At 37.4% G+C, this 16262-nt stretch overlaps 1 protein-coding gene across 1 annotated transcript; it reads right to left on the reverse strand.

The window, feature by feature from the left end:
• Positions 1–347: 347 nt before the first annotated feature.
• On the reverse strand, positions 348–7876 carry LOC122036758 (kinesin-like protein KIN-7K, chloroplastic). The gene is made up of 12 exons (XM_042596162.1): positions 7599–7876; positions 7333–7402; positions 5675–5851; positions 4804–4941; positions 3770–3889; positions 3648–3698; positions 3444–3491; positions 3211–3342; positions 2057–2794; positions 1084–1213; positions 869–1002; positions 348–778 (listed from the first exon to the last, which is right to left on the reverse strand). The coding sequence occupies exons 1-11, from the start codon at positions 7874–7876 to the stop codon at positions 917–919; spliced, it is 1968 nt and encodes a 655-aa protein (XP_042452096.1). The 3' UTR covers positions 348–778; positions 869–916.
• Between the last annotated feature and the right edge of the window lie 8386 nt (positions 7877–16262).

Genomic DNA, 16262 nt, shown 5'->3' on the forward strand with positions numbered 1-16262 from the left:
ATGTTCACGTCCATTTGTTCTGCAATTATTAAAGGGGCGGTAACATTAGTTGAATTGTTAATCTATCTCAAAAAAATGAGCACGTTGTCTCGATTGAATGATGCTCCAAAAAGAACATAACAAAAACTGCAACATCTTATCAATCATTTAAATACATACTGCAATTAGCCGTTCAAAAGAAGCCAATAAAACCTATTCATTTGACCCATTTATTGTGTTTAAAGGAAAGAATTAATGAAAAATCTTTAGCCAAATTTACCCACGCTGTAATTCTTTCCCGAAATATTGCACCAAGAATATTCCACGTATTCAGTTAGGTGAAACCTCGGTAACTTACTGCCACAATCTTTCAAAAAAAAACATTTGCAACACTACATACAAATAAGGTCCAAAATAAAGCCAGTAATTTACAAAGGTAAATCATTCTTTTCTACCACCACTTGGTTTTTGGCAGTGATTTCAAAGATTTGGTTTAAAACTTACAACTGTAACATGTTTTAACATTGCAATTTGAGCGAAAAAGGATTGATGATCAGGAATCATATAGGAACAGGTAGTTCCTTGTGCCTGATGTTGATGTATAGACTTACTAATGATTTCCACAGCTTCCAACAAGCTCATTGTACACGTGCAAACATCCACATTTTGAACAAGACGGACAGCTATGGAGACGAAATCATTCAAGTTACATGCAACAACAATCGAGCATGTACCTTCTAGCGAACTAATAAAGAATGGATGAAAATGATTGTATCAAGACAACAACCTTCCACTTGACCTGGCAAAAAAGGATGTCAAGTCACAATTTACTCTAGAATACGAAGAAATGCAAAGAAGCACAAAGCTTAATAGAACTCCACCGAATTACCAAGGTTATGCTCATCAAGAAGCTTTTTATAACTAGTATGGTGACTACTTATGAAGTGAAGGTAATGATCCGATCAACAATCTTAGTGCGACAAAGTGGGCACTCTGAGCAGGCAAGTGAACAAGGTTTGCACACTGGTTTGAGGAAAAGAGGTCCATTAGTCCAATAATAAGACTGAAGGTTGTAGATATACTAGCTTAGGTAAAAAAGCTTACAGCAATAATGTCGACATGGAAGTAGTACTGCAGAAGTTGATGACTCAAAACATACTTTACAAACATGAGAGTTTGTATCCCCGCTCCTTGAAAAGTCAAATTCTTTTTCTTTCATCTCCTGAATTCTTGCCTGAACACATTAGAAAACAAGTTTTGAACTCTAATGAAACATGATGTGATCAGAAAAGGTAGAGCAGAAAGTGTGCATTCTTTTAATTACATTGAAAAGAAAAAATAGCATATACAACTGCACTTGATGGTCCTAAATTTTCACAGACAAAAGAAGCAAAGATTCCTACTTTTTCGCTCAACATCCTTATTATGGTTACATCTGAAGAATGCTGCATTTGCAAATGTAATTGTTTTGCTTAATTGCAAATTTTATAATTGAAGTTGCAGCCATCCTTGGTTATCAACTCATGTTTATAAATGCATCTAGATGTTCCATGTGAAACAATTTGTAGTATTGCCAATGGTTTCAGTAATGGTGTTTTTAGTGCACCATAAAAGAAAAATGGCAACTGAACAAAAAAATTAAAGAGCGTATGTTTTTTCTTGCATGCCAACTTCCAGTTTATGATTGCAGTTTTGCAAGTTTACAGCTGTCAAAGTGCAACCAAAATAACCCCAAAAATGAATTTGATGGAAGCAACAAAATGCTATGTCAACGCATACATTACCATGCAATCAAATAGCTCTATCAATTTCACTTATTGGCCCTCTTTTCAGACCTTCTAGTTGGTAGACATTTGATGAATGATCTGTTAAGTGCAATATTTTATCTAAGATACTTGTAGCCTGCTGGGCAACTAGACACAATTCATCAAACCAAAAAGTTGGCAAGCTTTAAATCAATACTCCTGGAGATGTTTTGCTAGAGATAGAAATTTCATATGCTCAACTACAACCATATAAAAAAAAATAAGACTGTCTTAGAAATAGACTGTCTTCGAAATAGTGTTATGTAGTTTACCTTCAAGCGTACAAGCATAGGTTCATCTTCTTGACTATGATTCAATTGATCATTATTCAGCTTGACCAAAGAATCCGGCGATACTCCATATTCAGGAGAGCCATTGTGCTCATCTATCATTTGGATATTATCCAAAGCATCAACCAGGGTTGTAGATGATTTATCAGGATTGAAGTTTGTAGATTGAGCACCCTTTTTTAGTTTAGCAACCAGCACCCACATGTTTGCCAAATCATTCTCTAAAGTTTTTTCTCGTTTCTTTGCTTCATCAAGCTTTCTTTTGTAATCTTCTTCCAGGTGTTCTTTTACAGTTAAAGCAGCTTCTAAACTAGCCTCTCTTTGTTTCCTGACTTGCAATTCCATTCTTATTCCATCTAGATCGAGGTCCCAATTCTCGATATTAGTGTTTCCTCCACCAGAATTTCTGCTGGCAGGCCGACTCCTTCTACCGAGTTTGATTGTCTCATTCTTACTTTCAGAGAATCTGCGAGTGGCACCATTAGCAGTTTTTGAATAAGCTAAATCCTGTGCAGTTAATAAATCTTTAGCTTGTCTTGCATTTTGCAGTGTAAGTTTTGTAACTTCTTCAGCCAAATTCTTGAGTTCCACAGCAGCAGCAGAAGCCAATTCTTTGGCATAAGAAGCTTCTTCAGCTAATCTTTTATTGTGGCTAAGCAATTCATTATTCTCCTCAATCAATTGAAGTCGCTCAGTAATAAATTTAACATTCTCATCCACCTGCCAAAGCATGCAACCAATAGATTAATCTGAAAACCATCAAATATCCTCAGAAGAAATAAGAAAGAAATATGATTAATTATAAGAGGTATTTTAGAGTATATACTAATTGATATTTTAATTAATGTCATCTGGAGAGCTGAAAGATTGATCCTTATTGGTTCATGAATTGAAAAACTAAATCCATCAAAGGAACATATTCTTATTTGGAAATTACTAAAACATTCAAAAATGCTGACTAATTTTTTTGTAAGCTTGTAGAGGAGAATTTGCATCCCTATCATCGGTAATAGACAACTTTTTACATGTAAACTCGAATGGAAAAAGGAATTGACACAACACATGATAGGAAAATTCATTTGTGAAGGTCATGGAATACACAGATACTGGAAAATGCCTGTATATCTGTAAATTACCTGAGACTGAAGTTTACATTTTAAACTATTGACTTCTTCAGGAACAAGTTCCTGATGTTTCTCAAATTTGAGTGAACTTAGCTGCTGTTGAAGATGAAAGACCTGATCTTCTAGATCCTTGATCTCAGAGCACTAAAAGATATAAAATTTGAAATGAGACTAATGAGAAAATTCACAGATCAGCAAAAGATATATAAGCACAAATACATGAATAACCATAATATGGTACGAACCTTTTGTTGAAGTTGCTCTTGAAGGATTCGATTGTCAGCAGACTTTAACTGCAACCAGTTAAAGAGTATAGAACATATTGAAACATAAACAAACACAAAACATTGGCATAAATATCCAATATAACAATCACCTGATTAGAAACATGAAAGTAGTATCCATCTTTATAAAGAAAAGCTACTGAAAAAAAAAATTCCAGAAATTACCTCTAACTCAAATCCCTTCTCATTGCATTGGGTCATTAATCTCACAACAGTCTGCAGAAAACACCAGTAATCAATACTCATAATGTAGATACATAAACCAGTACATATGAAATAACCTATACTTGTTGCATATCCAACAAAGTAGCATTGGTCATTGAAGCTTCACCATTCTCCATAATGCGCTGCTCCAACACTCTAATTTGTCTTTGTTTCTCCTGTATTTCACACTCCAAATTCTCAATCTGCAATTAATCAAGAGGAGCTAGTTAGAAAGAATTAGTCTCTAGCTTTATTGCATAAAGGCTCAAACAAGTATAAAAGACCAAACAATGACAAAACTAATGGCAAAACAGATAAAAAAAAAGAAAGCATATTGGGAGAAGAATAAATACAGACCAAATACATATTGAACTAAATTAATATAACTAGTCACCTAAAAAAATTATAAAACTGCTTCATTTAGATGCGAGATAGAGATGGTGGAATGATGGTCTTATTTGCAAGCAATAAAACTGTCCACAAAAGTGGGACAAAGAAACAAGATTAGGCAAGGACACAACAAGCTCATCTTATACCTTGACAAATTAAATTGCCCTGACTATGGAAACATCACACGTGGCCGGAGAAAACAACTATTTAACTTGCTATAATACCAATCAAAAGAAGCTTCACAATAAAGTATTACCAATTGGCTTCTTGAAACTCAATTAAAATGAGCAAGGAGTGTTTCTAAACAATTATCACCAATGAAATGCAAGCCAAATTTGTGGTGATTGGTATGTAACTGCATGAGTCAATATATACCACGTGACAACAGAGGATGAACATGATGACTGGTATCTGATATTGGTAATACATGCCTAGCTGATTTTTGAAAATGCCAACATGAAAACAGTCATGATGGAAAGGAAGAAGAAAAATAATGAATTATTGATTTTTTTTTCCTATAAATCATTTAACCTTCACATGCATTTACAAATGAAAGATGGCATCAATTGATCAAATTAGTCAGTGATATTTTTCAGTTTTGGAACAGCACAACAAGAGGCATCCAATATTTGAAACTTGATGCTTACCAAAAGATGATATAGATTCAGCAGTGAGATTCACAATATTTTTCTAAAAAAAAACAAGGGCACAAGGGCAAGAGTTGTACTTGAATCTTTTTTCCATCCGGATCATCTACAGACTGCTCCAATCGCTTTAGGGTGCTTGTACTAAATGCAATCTCACCAGCAAGCATTTTTACTTGTTCAACTAAAAGATCCATTTCATCTGAAGTGATCATCCCAGACTAGAAAAGAATAACTAAAATCATGAGGAACAGAATATTCAGGCGACAAGAACACAAACTTGATAACACACAAGATTTTCATTTGAAAGTAGATTAATGAATTACATCTTAGCAATACTGATATGGATGCTCATGAGCACAAACCAAATTAATATCCCATCAAAAATATTAATAAACAAACATCTCAAGTTATCTGCAGAAACAATGAGGTTTCTGAAAATAAAACCTACTTTGGCATGAAGTATTCATCTGTTTCTTGCATATTACATACATCATCCAAGGTCAAGGAAAAGTTTGCAATACCAAAGCAATTTAGCACATCATTTATAATAGAGTTTGATATTGATCTTTGTGTTTAGTATGACTGGTACATCTCACATTCTGTAGAGTCCAAATGCAAATGGCATAGTTTTTTCCTTTTAAATCTTGAAGCTAACAGCCTCCACGCTCATTAGTCCCATATAAACAGCTATGGTGGTCCATTATACAAATATAAATTAAATTGATTTCTTTTTTACACAGTTCAGCTTTAGATTAAATAGTTAGCCAATCACCTCTAGCCGGCCATTTAATCATGCATTGTGGTTTAAAAACTTAAAAGATGAATGAGATTTTTCTGAAATAGCTGTATTTCAGCATAGCCATTGTCAGAAACTAAATAGCATGTTAGACTTATGCCAAACATCATGATAAACACATTTTAAGGGAAAAGAGAAATATTAACTTGAATCACCTGGATTGAATTAGTAACCGAGCCAATGACAGTGGAATGTTCTTCTATCAGCTTACTATTTTGAACTTTAATATTTGTTATTCTGTCTAATGAATCTGTCAGAGAAGATGCCACTGTGTCATTCAGGATACTCTCAGTTTGAGGGAGTGGAGAATTCTCGGACAGTACATCCAATTTCTGTAAAGCAAAATAAAAAAGATGATTTCCAAGGTCATAAAGAATAACTCAATTTCAGAAGGTAAGAGATTGAGTGAGAAAAATAATAAAACTTACTTAATTTCAAAAACAACAACTATATCTTTTAAAAGGAAGTGGAAGTAAATACAGTAGAAAATAGGTAATAGCATCCTGACAAAAAATTCTGAATATCTAAAGATGAAATAGAAAAGCGTGCCATTAATTTAATAAAGCTATATAATATAGAAAACAAAACATAGGATGACCTAAAAGCAGTGAAGTCTGTGGCAAATAAGACACCACCTCACTATCACTTCCTCAAAATTACCATTTCAAGTACGCATATTGGACATATTAATCATAGCAAGTTTGTAATTTTTAGGACTTCATGACCTGTACAGAGTGCTACAAGTAAATATCTTAATTTTAAAAATACAGGTAGAAGGGACCACCTAGACGAATGGTTGATTCTGTTCCTGTTATTATACATAGTAACATAGTACCACTGCAAGTTGTATTGCTCATAGGTCTCTTCCAACGAGGCTTCTCTCTTGATCTCTTCTCCATGTGTGAAATCCCCCTTCCACCTAGAATATTCAAATGCAAATATGTCATTGATCCCTTCTTCATTCCACCATCCCCTTTGACCCAAAAGAATTGTCACAAATGGAGGGTTATTGACACAGGACTGGAAAACTTTGTGTGTGACGTTCGAATTTGAGGTTTATAGAGAAAGACATAGGAAGATAATTCATAAATAAAGAGGAGTCGCCTCTAGGTTTAAACGAAAATAATTTGTTTATTCAAATCAAAATCAAACTCAACATTCAACTACCTCCTTTTTACAAGAGCACTAACCGTTGTTTAAATAACCTAAAAAATAAGAAAAAGTCACCACAGAAAAGTCGTAACAAAAAAAGAAAAAGAAAAAGAAAAAGTAAAAAGAACTAATCTTTAAAAAATAAAATAAAATCTAAACTTAAAAAAAAATAATCCTAAAAAAGAAAGATAAAATTTATATTAATTTTTAGAAAAGAAAACTAATTCTAAAAATTTGAAACAAATAAAGGAAAAGTCAAAAGACCAAATCTAAAATTTTGACGACTTAGTTTAGCCGATTCTATCTCGTCTGAACTCTGAATAGAGTGCAACCATGTCAGGAGGACACAAACTAATCATCTTCCTTGTAAGTAACCTCGATCGTCCTTCTTCAAGACCCAAAAAGTTGGTAGCCTCGATTTCTTCTCGTAATAGCTCGAATGGGAACATAGCCGTGTTGGATGATATGAAATAATTGTGTCCCTGGATACTCCTGCATCAGACGCCCTAGGTTCAAAAGAACTCATCCTCAAATTCAAAATAGTCGTTGGCCTGATAACTAATGCAGCATCAGATAGAGGAATAAGACCAGATCCATCAAATGCAGATTAATTCCTCTGGTCCGCAGTCCTAGGCTGCTTAGGATTAGCAAATTGAACAACCAAAGATTGATCACATCCCCTCATCACAAAAGTTCCATTAAGAGCATTCAAAGCTGCAGCTGCCATCTCTCTATTTGAGAATTTAACAAAGCCACAACCACGATTTTTATTTAATGCACCTCTCCTTATGTAGACATCTTCAATTTGTCCATTGGAGAAAAAACATCCTCAATCTCCTTTGCAGTAACTTCTTTGTTCAGCGATGCAACAAATAATTTGTCATCAGCAGCACTAGGACGATTTCTGTCTCCATCGGCATATCTTACCTGAATAGGTCCTGTTCCTCCAGGTAAAGTATATTGATTATGTAAAGCCCTGATGGCTCTGCTCTATCAGCCTCGTCAAAAGTTGCATATTTAACAAAACAACATCCAGGAACAGCTCTCCAATCACCTGCTGGTTGCACAGCCTCTTCGCTCCAATCTTGCGCTTCCATGGTGGGGAGGCAATAATGTTGGTCCTCATTGGTGAAAATAACCAGATCCTCTTCTCTATCATCATCGTCATAGATTGGATCGCCGACAATTTCAATCTTGTCGTCCATATCTCTCAACAAAAATTGTATCCAAATTAAAGTAAAAGAACTTACGACCTTTAAGATTTGGCGCTACGATCACGGTGTGAGACTTCCACAGCCGGAACCTATCTATCACGACCTTGACCATACACCTCACGATCTTTAAGATCTTGCGCCACTAGACACAAGGATAACTCCGTGACTTGTCTCTATAGATCTTTCATGAGCTCGTAGGATATGCTTCAATCCTAATGCGAGGCTTCCTCAGTCGGAACCTATCCATGGATCTACAGCCACAACCTCAACTACGATGATCATCCATGGATCTAAGGCTCTAATACCAACTGACACAAGGGAAAGAAAACTTCAGGTGCGACGTTCGAATTAGAGGTTTACAGAGAAAGACATAGGAAGATAATTCGTAAACAAAGATGAGTCGCCTCTAGGTTTAAACGAAAATAATTTGTTTATTCAAATCAAAACCAAACTCAACATTCAATCACCTCCATTTTACAAGAGCTCTAACCTTTGTTTAAATAACCTAAAAAATAAGAAACAGTTAAAACAAAAAAGTCGCAATAGAAAAAGAAAAAGTAACAAGAACTAATCTTTAAAAAAAAAAAGATAAAATCTAAACTTTTTAAAAAAAATAATCCTAAAAAAGAAAGAGATAAAATCTATATTAATTTTTAGAAAAGAAAACTAATTCTAAAAATCAGAAACAAATAAAGGAAAAGTCAAAAGACCAAATCCAAAGTTTTGACGACTTAGTTAGCCGATTTCGTCTCGTCTGGACTCCGAATAGAGTGCAACCATGTTAGGAGACCATGAACTAATCATCTTCCTTGTAAGTAGTCTCGATCGTCCTTCTTCAAAATCCAAAAGAGAAGTTGATAGCCTCGTTTCTTCTCGTAATAGCTCGAAGGGGAACATAGCCGTGTTGGATGATATGAAATGATTGTCCCTGGATGCTCGTGCATTAGTTATCCAAGCTCCTTCTTCCTTTTACATTTTCTTTCTCCTAGAAGAAACACAGGTGTAGGTTTATTTGATTCTCCTTTTCTTCTTCCTCACAAAAGAACCAATGTATCCAAAGACTTCTTCCATCTTGGCAACAAGAACTCCAGTGGTTTCTACCTCACAAGCACTTTCCTAGTTCACCTATGTGATGCAGTGCAAGAAGCAAACTACAAGTAGTCATGGACAAAACTAGATCTAAAGTAATCACAATTGCTTCTTAATTACAATTTAAACTTTTTATTTAGGGTTCATTGACTAGAATGGTAATCAACATATGGTATGAGTCTTCAGAACTGTATCAACTAGTTGTAGCTCCAACATCTTTTAATTGGTTGAATCATCATCTCTTGAAATATATCATTGCTCAGAACATCCTAGTCTTCAGAATCTAGGATTGGTTATTCCTAGAGTTTCCTAGAGTGTGAATGCTATCAACTAGGAAAACATTTTGGTTCTTCTTAAGTTCATTAGATGGATTTTTTTTTACAATCTTATCTCTAGTACTCAGACATTCAAACTTAGTCATGCACTTCAACACTGTGTTTCAACTATTTTGTAATCTTCACAGTTGATTATTCAAGAATGACAAGAACTTATTTTTTCATGAAATCATGTTTTGTAATATTCCCAAGCATTCCTTCTTTTTGTATTAACACGTTTAAGATGGTACGGACATGTACTTAGATGACCAATAAATGCTCCAGTTAGGCGATGTGAAACTATGACAATATGCACATTAAACTTCAATTGTGAACAAATTTATTAATTAAGAGATCATAAATTTCGGTCAAAAATATTAACAAGGCTGAGCTTCAAATGTTCAATTTGTTCATTAATTGAGCCTTGAAAAAGTGTACAACTTCTTGGCTCATGTTCCAATGAGCATTGGTCAAAGCCAACACCAATCTTGTTACCAAATATTTGGTTGGGTTACAGCCAACAGATTTCGCAATTCCTATGTCCTCCATATAAGTGGTTTATAGAAAACAATATGGGATTTCATTTTTACATATGACAAGTTCAAGCTTTCCTCATGAACTATATATATATATATAGTTGTCATAGCATGGTTTAAAATTTTGTACCCTGCCCAACAAAACAGGCAAAATTTATGATTCCGCTCGCTGCCCGACACCGCAGGCCGCGGCAGGTCACAAATGCTACCACAATCCCGCAATAACCTGTCGTGGTGCAAAGGCTACAGCGACCTCCTGCAGGGTTGCGGAGGCTACAACAACCTACCACAGGGTCGCAGGTACAAGATTAAACTTACGGTTTAATAATTAAACTCATATCAATAATTTCAATCAACTCCTAACTATAAATAGGGATAATCTAAACATGCTTAATCAAACTATATATATATATATATATATATATATATATATATATATATACACACACACACACATACACCATATGCGCACCAATCCCATATTTTTTTTCTTTTTTAAAAAAAAAACATTTTAGTTTTTAGTTTTTTATATTTTAAATTTTCTAATATTTAGGTTAAATTTTTTATTTTTAATTAATATATTTTATATTTAAAAAATAACGGCACAATACGAAACCATATCAGTCTGGTTATAAACCGAAACTTCGATGTGTCTCAAAATTTTAAACCATAAGTCATAGTTTCAAAATTTTCCAAAATAAAATGGTTCACTTACACTATTTTATATAAATTGCAAACAAAAACATATATTGTGTTTCTATGATAAGATAGTATGTAATCATAATTTTCTATGTATTGGAATTTGAAATTATCACATGTTACACACTGTGCGTTAGTTAATATCTCGGAGTCCTTATGCAACTAAAGGATATTCGAAGATTGCCTGCAATTCTGTGGAACCCTGTACCTCACTTCCTCATAGAAAAATGTCATTGATATAACCTATCAAAGTTATAGAATAAAGCTACTGATCAAGGATTTAATGAGTGTTAATGGATAAGAGTGTTGGAAACTAGGAGTTAATAGTATCATGGGAACCGAAGAGTCTCTATTGGAAACTAGGAGTTAATAGTGTTTACTGGAAACCGAAGAGTCTCTTTCTTGTAAAATGTGTATCATCTCTTGTATAAATTAGGTACCTGCTAAGTAATAAGTTCTAAGTTTTGGACTCACAAAGTCCTGAGTCTTGATTACTCTTTACATGGTATCAGAGCCTGGGGTTTGTCTCTTTCTTCTCAAATCCAGAAGACAACACCTACCAGACAAGGTCGCCTCTTCTTCCTCTGCTTCACTAGCTTATCACTGTTACTATGGCCTCATCCTCATCGAGCATGGTCCAGCAAGGTTCAGGAGTCCAGAAAAGTCCCTTTTCATTTGCCTTTTCAGGAACTCCCTCTATTACCTCTGAGAAACTCAATGGCAAAAATTATATGGATTGGTCTTCGGCTGTTGAGATTTGGTTCCTTGGTCAAGGGCTTTCGGATCACCTCGAAACTCAAGTAGCGGAGCATGATGATGCATCGAAGGCTGAATGGCAGAGAGTTGATTATCAGCTGGTGTCTCTTCTTTGGCAGTCTATTGACCCATCACTCTTGGTTCATTATCGCTCCTACAAGTCCTGTTATGATATCTGGAAAAAAGCTAAGAGTGTTTATGCCAATGACATTCAACGGCTCTATGATTCTGTCCATAATTTGGCAACTCTTCAGATGCAGGATCATGACTTAACTTCGTATCTCAACAAAGCCCAGTCCACGATTCATCAAGTCAAGATGCACCTAACATACAGCGATCCCAGCAAAGTGTTGGAGAAATTGGATCAGATGTATATGGTGTTTGTTCTTCACGGATTACATAAGAATTTTGACAGTGTCAAGAATCAAGTCCTTACCAACCCAAATATTCCTACTGTCGATGAACTCATTGATCGGTTGGTTCGTGTGCCATTGACCGATGGGTCTCTCAAAACTGAAGTTGATTCTGCTATACTCTTTACCAACTCTGATCGTGGAGGCCGGGGTCGTGGACGTGGGAGAGGAGGTCGTGGAAATCGACCACAGTGTTCCCATTGTAATCGAATAGGACATACTCGAGATCGATGCTTCACTTTACATGGCTTCCCAGCAAAATCTGCAAATATGTCACAGGTGCAAGTGGTAAACTCAGCCAAGAAAGATGAATCTCTACAAGAAAACAAGTTCGTCGTGTCTAACGACGAATATAAAGAGTTCCTTAATTTCAAAGCTGCTTCTAGCGATGTAGCAGCCCTAGAACTTCAATCTGGTAATTCTTCGGTTTGCTTTTCTCACTCTTTGCCCTCTTCCTCCTGGATTCTGGACTCCGGTGCATCCGACCATATTGCTGGTAATCCTTCATTGCTTTCAAACTTGTCTTCCACAAAAAAAAACCCATGTTATAACCCTTGCAGATGGTTCAAAAATACAACCTGCTGGAGTAGGCAAAATTTCTCCCCTTCCTACTCTAAATTTAGATTCTATTCTTCTTGTTCCCGGCAGCCCGTTTAATTTACTATCAATTAGTAAGTTAACTCGCTCTCTCAATTGCTCAGTAACCTTTCTTCCAGATTCTTTTCATATCCAGGACCGGAGTACGGGTGTAAAATACCGGAAATAGGCGAATATGAGTAAGGGAATTTTCCGGAATTTTTGGACATTTTTCGGAGCTCGTACGGACGAGTTGACGGGGATAGAAACGGGGTCCGGAAAAGCCTGTTTAGGTTACCCCATTTAAATGAGGAAAAGTTTTTATTTTCTTTTCCTTTTCTTTTTGTTTTTCTTTTTCTTTATATTTTCCTTATTCCTCGCCGTTCTCTTTTCTCCTCGAGCCGACCTGTGCCGAGCCTCGCCCCTCGCCGATTTCTCCGAGCCTCAAACCGCCGGAGTTCTAACCGCCGGCGACGAGAGCCCTAACTACTTGGAGCAGTTTCTCCTCCTTCTCCCCTTATTTTACCGCGACGCCAAACCCTCCCGAGACACCGTTGGCCATCTCCTCACCTCTTCTCTGTCTCGGTGCCCTAGCCGCCGGCGACGCACCAAGCCACCCCGATCATCTTCCTCTCTGCCCACTGACGCCGGCCGTTTGTCCTCAGCAAAGCAGCGCCGCACCCCTTGTGCCGACCGCCGCGAATTCCTCCGCCCTAGTCCGCCGTCGCCGTGCCCTAGCACCGCCGCCGACACATCTCCTCTCCTCTTACTGCCGGCCAGAGCCCCGAGCAGTGACACCAAGTTGACAACCTCTCTGCCCAAGTGCTGCCGATTTTCCCTTGTGCCCTAGCACTATCGCCGACACAGTGGGTGCATCCCAGTCGCCGCCACACCATTCCGGCCACCAGGTTCTGCCGAGCCCTAGTCCTGGTCTTCTTCTTGATATGTTTGATTTCAGCAGTGAGGGTTTATTCAACAGGATTGTGTGCTGTGGGTTGATACTGTGGTGTTGGAATTTTGATCGTGAGATGAAGTAGGACTTGTTGTGGGATTGCTTTTGGTCTCCAGCAGCGACTAATCCTTTCCGACAACAAACTTCCTTGGTTGTGGACTAATAGGAGCGATTGAAAGGTAAGGTTCTTGTTTAATGTTTATGGATTTAGGTTTTGATGTGGACAAGTTAATTGATAATTAATTAAGGTTAATTGATAATTAGGGTTAAAGAATTTATTTAGCTATTTATAGGAATTTAGCTAAATAATTCGTATATGTTTGGTATTACAGGACTTTGACGCGAGACGAGTATCTCGGAGTCAGATTTGACCTTTCTATTTTTTTGGAGGCGGGTACTTTTGACTTTTTTGTCTTTGATATGCCTAGTAATGAAATTAACATATTGCATCAATTGTGTTTCTTATCTGTTTCGGTTAATCACTACCCAAATCTTGGTACATGTTTGATTGATTGATTTGTTTTGCATCCCATATATACTTTACCTGTCTATACATGCTTATAGGGGTAGTGATATGCCATGCTTGACCATGTTCAGGACCTAGGTTTTATACCTTCTGTATACCTTTGGATTGTTTTGGATTCGTTGACCTATGATGCACTTTTCTATATATATGGATTAGGTCAGGATGTTTATATGGTTATTGCCATGCATCATTTGCATGATTGCATGCTGTGCGATAGTCCGCTCCATTATTGTTGAGCACATCGCCAGTTACATGGATCTGCACACACCACCACTCATGGGTTAGTGGTCGATTCAGGCAGAGTGTGTTGCAGCAGGGACTCTGTTAGGCACCGTTGGTCCGCCATGGGTAGTGTGACACAACGTGTTATCCGGCAGGGAGTCCTCCCCGACATCGTGTACCGGGAGTTGAGAGCATTGTGCTCCCCATCTATGATTTGGGGTAGGAGGATAGGTGTACTCCGACAGCATCCCGTCCACTCGGTCACTCATCAGGAGTAGTGACGACAGAGTGCACGGTTGTCACTACCCACTCGGCCTCACTATGGTGTGAGATGATCGAGTGGCGTCAGGGGTGACCATCATTGGCATCATACGCATGATGCATTTATTGCTTGTGTTTGTGGTTGCTGCATATTGCATATTGTTTGAATACCTATGTTTGACATGCACGGGATCCCTATACCACTTTGACCTTATACTCGGGACTGGTTAGTACAAGATTCTCCTGCTTACTTGGATGCATTTTATCTTTCTTATCAGGAACTGCACGCATGATTAGTGCTAGGTGTTGTTTCTTTACTTTGCATCAGTTGTACCTGCCGAGTGTTGGACTCACCCCGCCTCCATTGTTGTTATTTTCAGTTGAAGTGGTAATTTATTTACTACACGTAGTGCTACTCCTCTGCTGGTTTTTGAGTTGTTGTTTTATTTTAGCTTTCCGCTATCAGACTTTGTTTTAGTTTTGTTTTGGACTTTACATATGGATATTGTATGGAATCTTTCCGTTGGATGGACTTTTGGTATGATTTGGATTTACTCTACTACACGCCTGCCTGGATGGCAGAAGAGGTGAGTTCGTCGGTTTTGAGCTTTACGAGTGTAGTTGAGTAGGGTGGTTTTCGAGTCAGACTATTACTACTTTGTTTGATTATATATAACTGCGTGGATGGTTGTGTGGAATGTGTTTTTATTGATTGTTATTATTCCAGCCGCCTGTGGCTGAGGTATATGAGATGTAGAAAAGTTTCAGATTGTCCGCTGTACAGGGGAGATGCTGCCGAAATTTCTTCGGACAGGGACTCCTCTGGGGCGTGACAACGGGACAGATGATTGGCGCAGGCTCTGAGTCGCATGGACTCTACTTCCTTCAATCTTCATCCTCTACAGTTTGTGCTGCGGCTGATTCTCCAGATACTCTTCATAATCATCTAGGACATCCAAGTCTGAGTAAGTTGAAAAAGATGGTTCCTAGATTTTCTCATTTACAATCTCTCCAATGTGAACCTTGCCAACTTGGTAAGCATGTTCGTTATTCCTACAAAAATAAGAAAGCTAGTCGATCCAAGTTTCCTTTTGAGTTAATCCACTCTGATGTTTGGGGACCTTGTCGCACCACTTCTGTTCTAGGTTTTCGTTATTTTGTTACCTTTATAGATGATTATTCAAGATGTACTTGGATCTACTTAATGAAAGAACGATCTGAACTATTTGAGAATTTTAAGAAGTTTTGTTCCGAGGTTTCTACCCAATTTGGTCGTACAATCCACATCTTCCGTAGTGATAATGCTAAAGAATACTTCTCTTCTTCATTCAACTCTTTTGTGATCGCTAAAGGCATGATTCATCAGTCTAGTTGCTCACACACATCACAACAAAATGGTATTGCAGAAAGAAAACATCGACATTTGCTTGATACTGCTCGTACTTTATTGCTTCAAGCTAATGTTCCTCTAAGTTTTTGGGCTGATGCGGTTCTTACCGCAGGATATTTGATCAATCGAATGCCATCTTCAGTATTGGGTAATCAGGTTCCTCACTCCCTTTTGTTTCCCAATGAACCAACATACAAGATACCTCTGCGTATCTTTGGATGTACTTGTTTTGTGCATGATTTATCTCCAGGAAAAGATAAACTCGCAGCCAAAGCAATTAAATGTATCTTCCTTGGATATTCAAGGGTTCAGAAAGGTTACAAATGTTATTCTCCTTCGTTGCATCGGTTCTTTATCTCTGCCGATGTGACTTTCTTTGAGAATACACCATTCTTCACCTCCAAAGAAGAAACTGTCATTCCATCCCCGGTCTTGCCAATACCCTTTCTTGATATAACCACTCCTGAGTCCAATGTTCAAGAAGGATCTCCTCATTTGATCACTTATCAGCGTCGTTCCCGCAATGTTCCGACTCCTCAACCAGCTCCTGTTCATGAGCCCAGTGCTTCAGTGCCTGACCAAGCATCCCAACCGATTTCGGATCCTTCTGATCTCCCAATTACGGTTCGCAAAGGTAACCGTA

The sequence above is a fragment of the Zingiber officinale genome, unplaced genomic scaffold, assembly GCF_018446385.1.
Source record: "Zingiber officinale cultivar Zhangliang unplaced genomic scaffold, Zo_v1.1 ctg206, whole genome shotgun sequence".
In the NCBI taxonomy this organism is placed as follows: Eukaryota; Viridiplantae; Streptophyta; class Magnoliopsida; order Zingiberales; family Zingiberaceae; genus Zingiber; species Zingiber officinale.

Coding starts and splice junctions, on each gene's coding strand:
- LOC122036758 (XM_042596162.1), bottom strand. CDS start 7,876: ATGGACGACAAGATTGAAATTGTCGGCGATCCAATCTATGACGATGAT. Junction 3,699..3,769: donor CTTTGTTGGATATGCAACAA/GTATAGGTTATT, acceptor TGTTTTCTGCAG/ACTGTTGTGAGATTAATGAC. Junction 3,492..3,647: donor AGAAGGGATTTGAGTTAGAG/GTAATTTCTGGA, acceptor AACTGGTTGCAG/TTAAAGTCTGCTGACAATCG.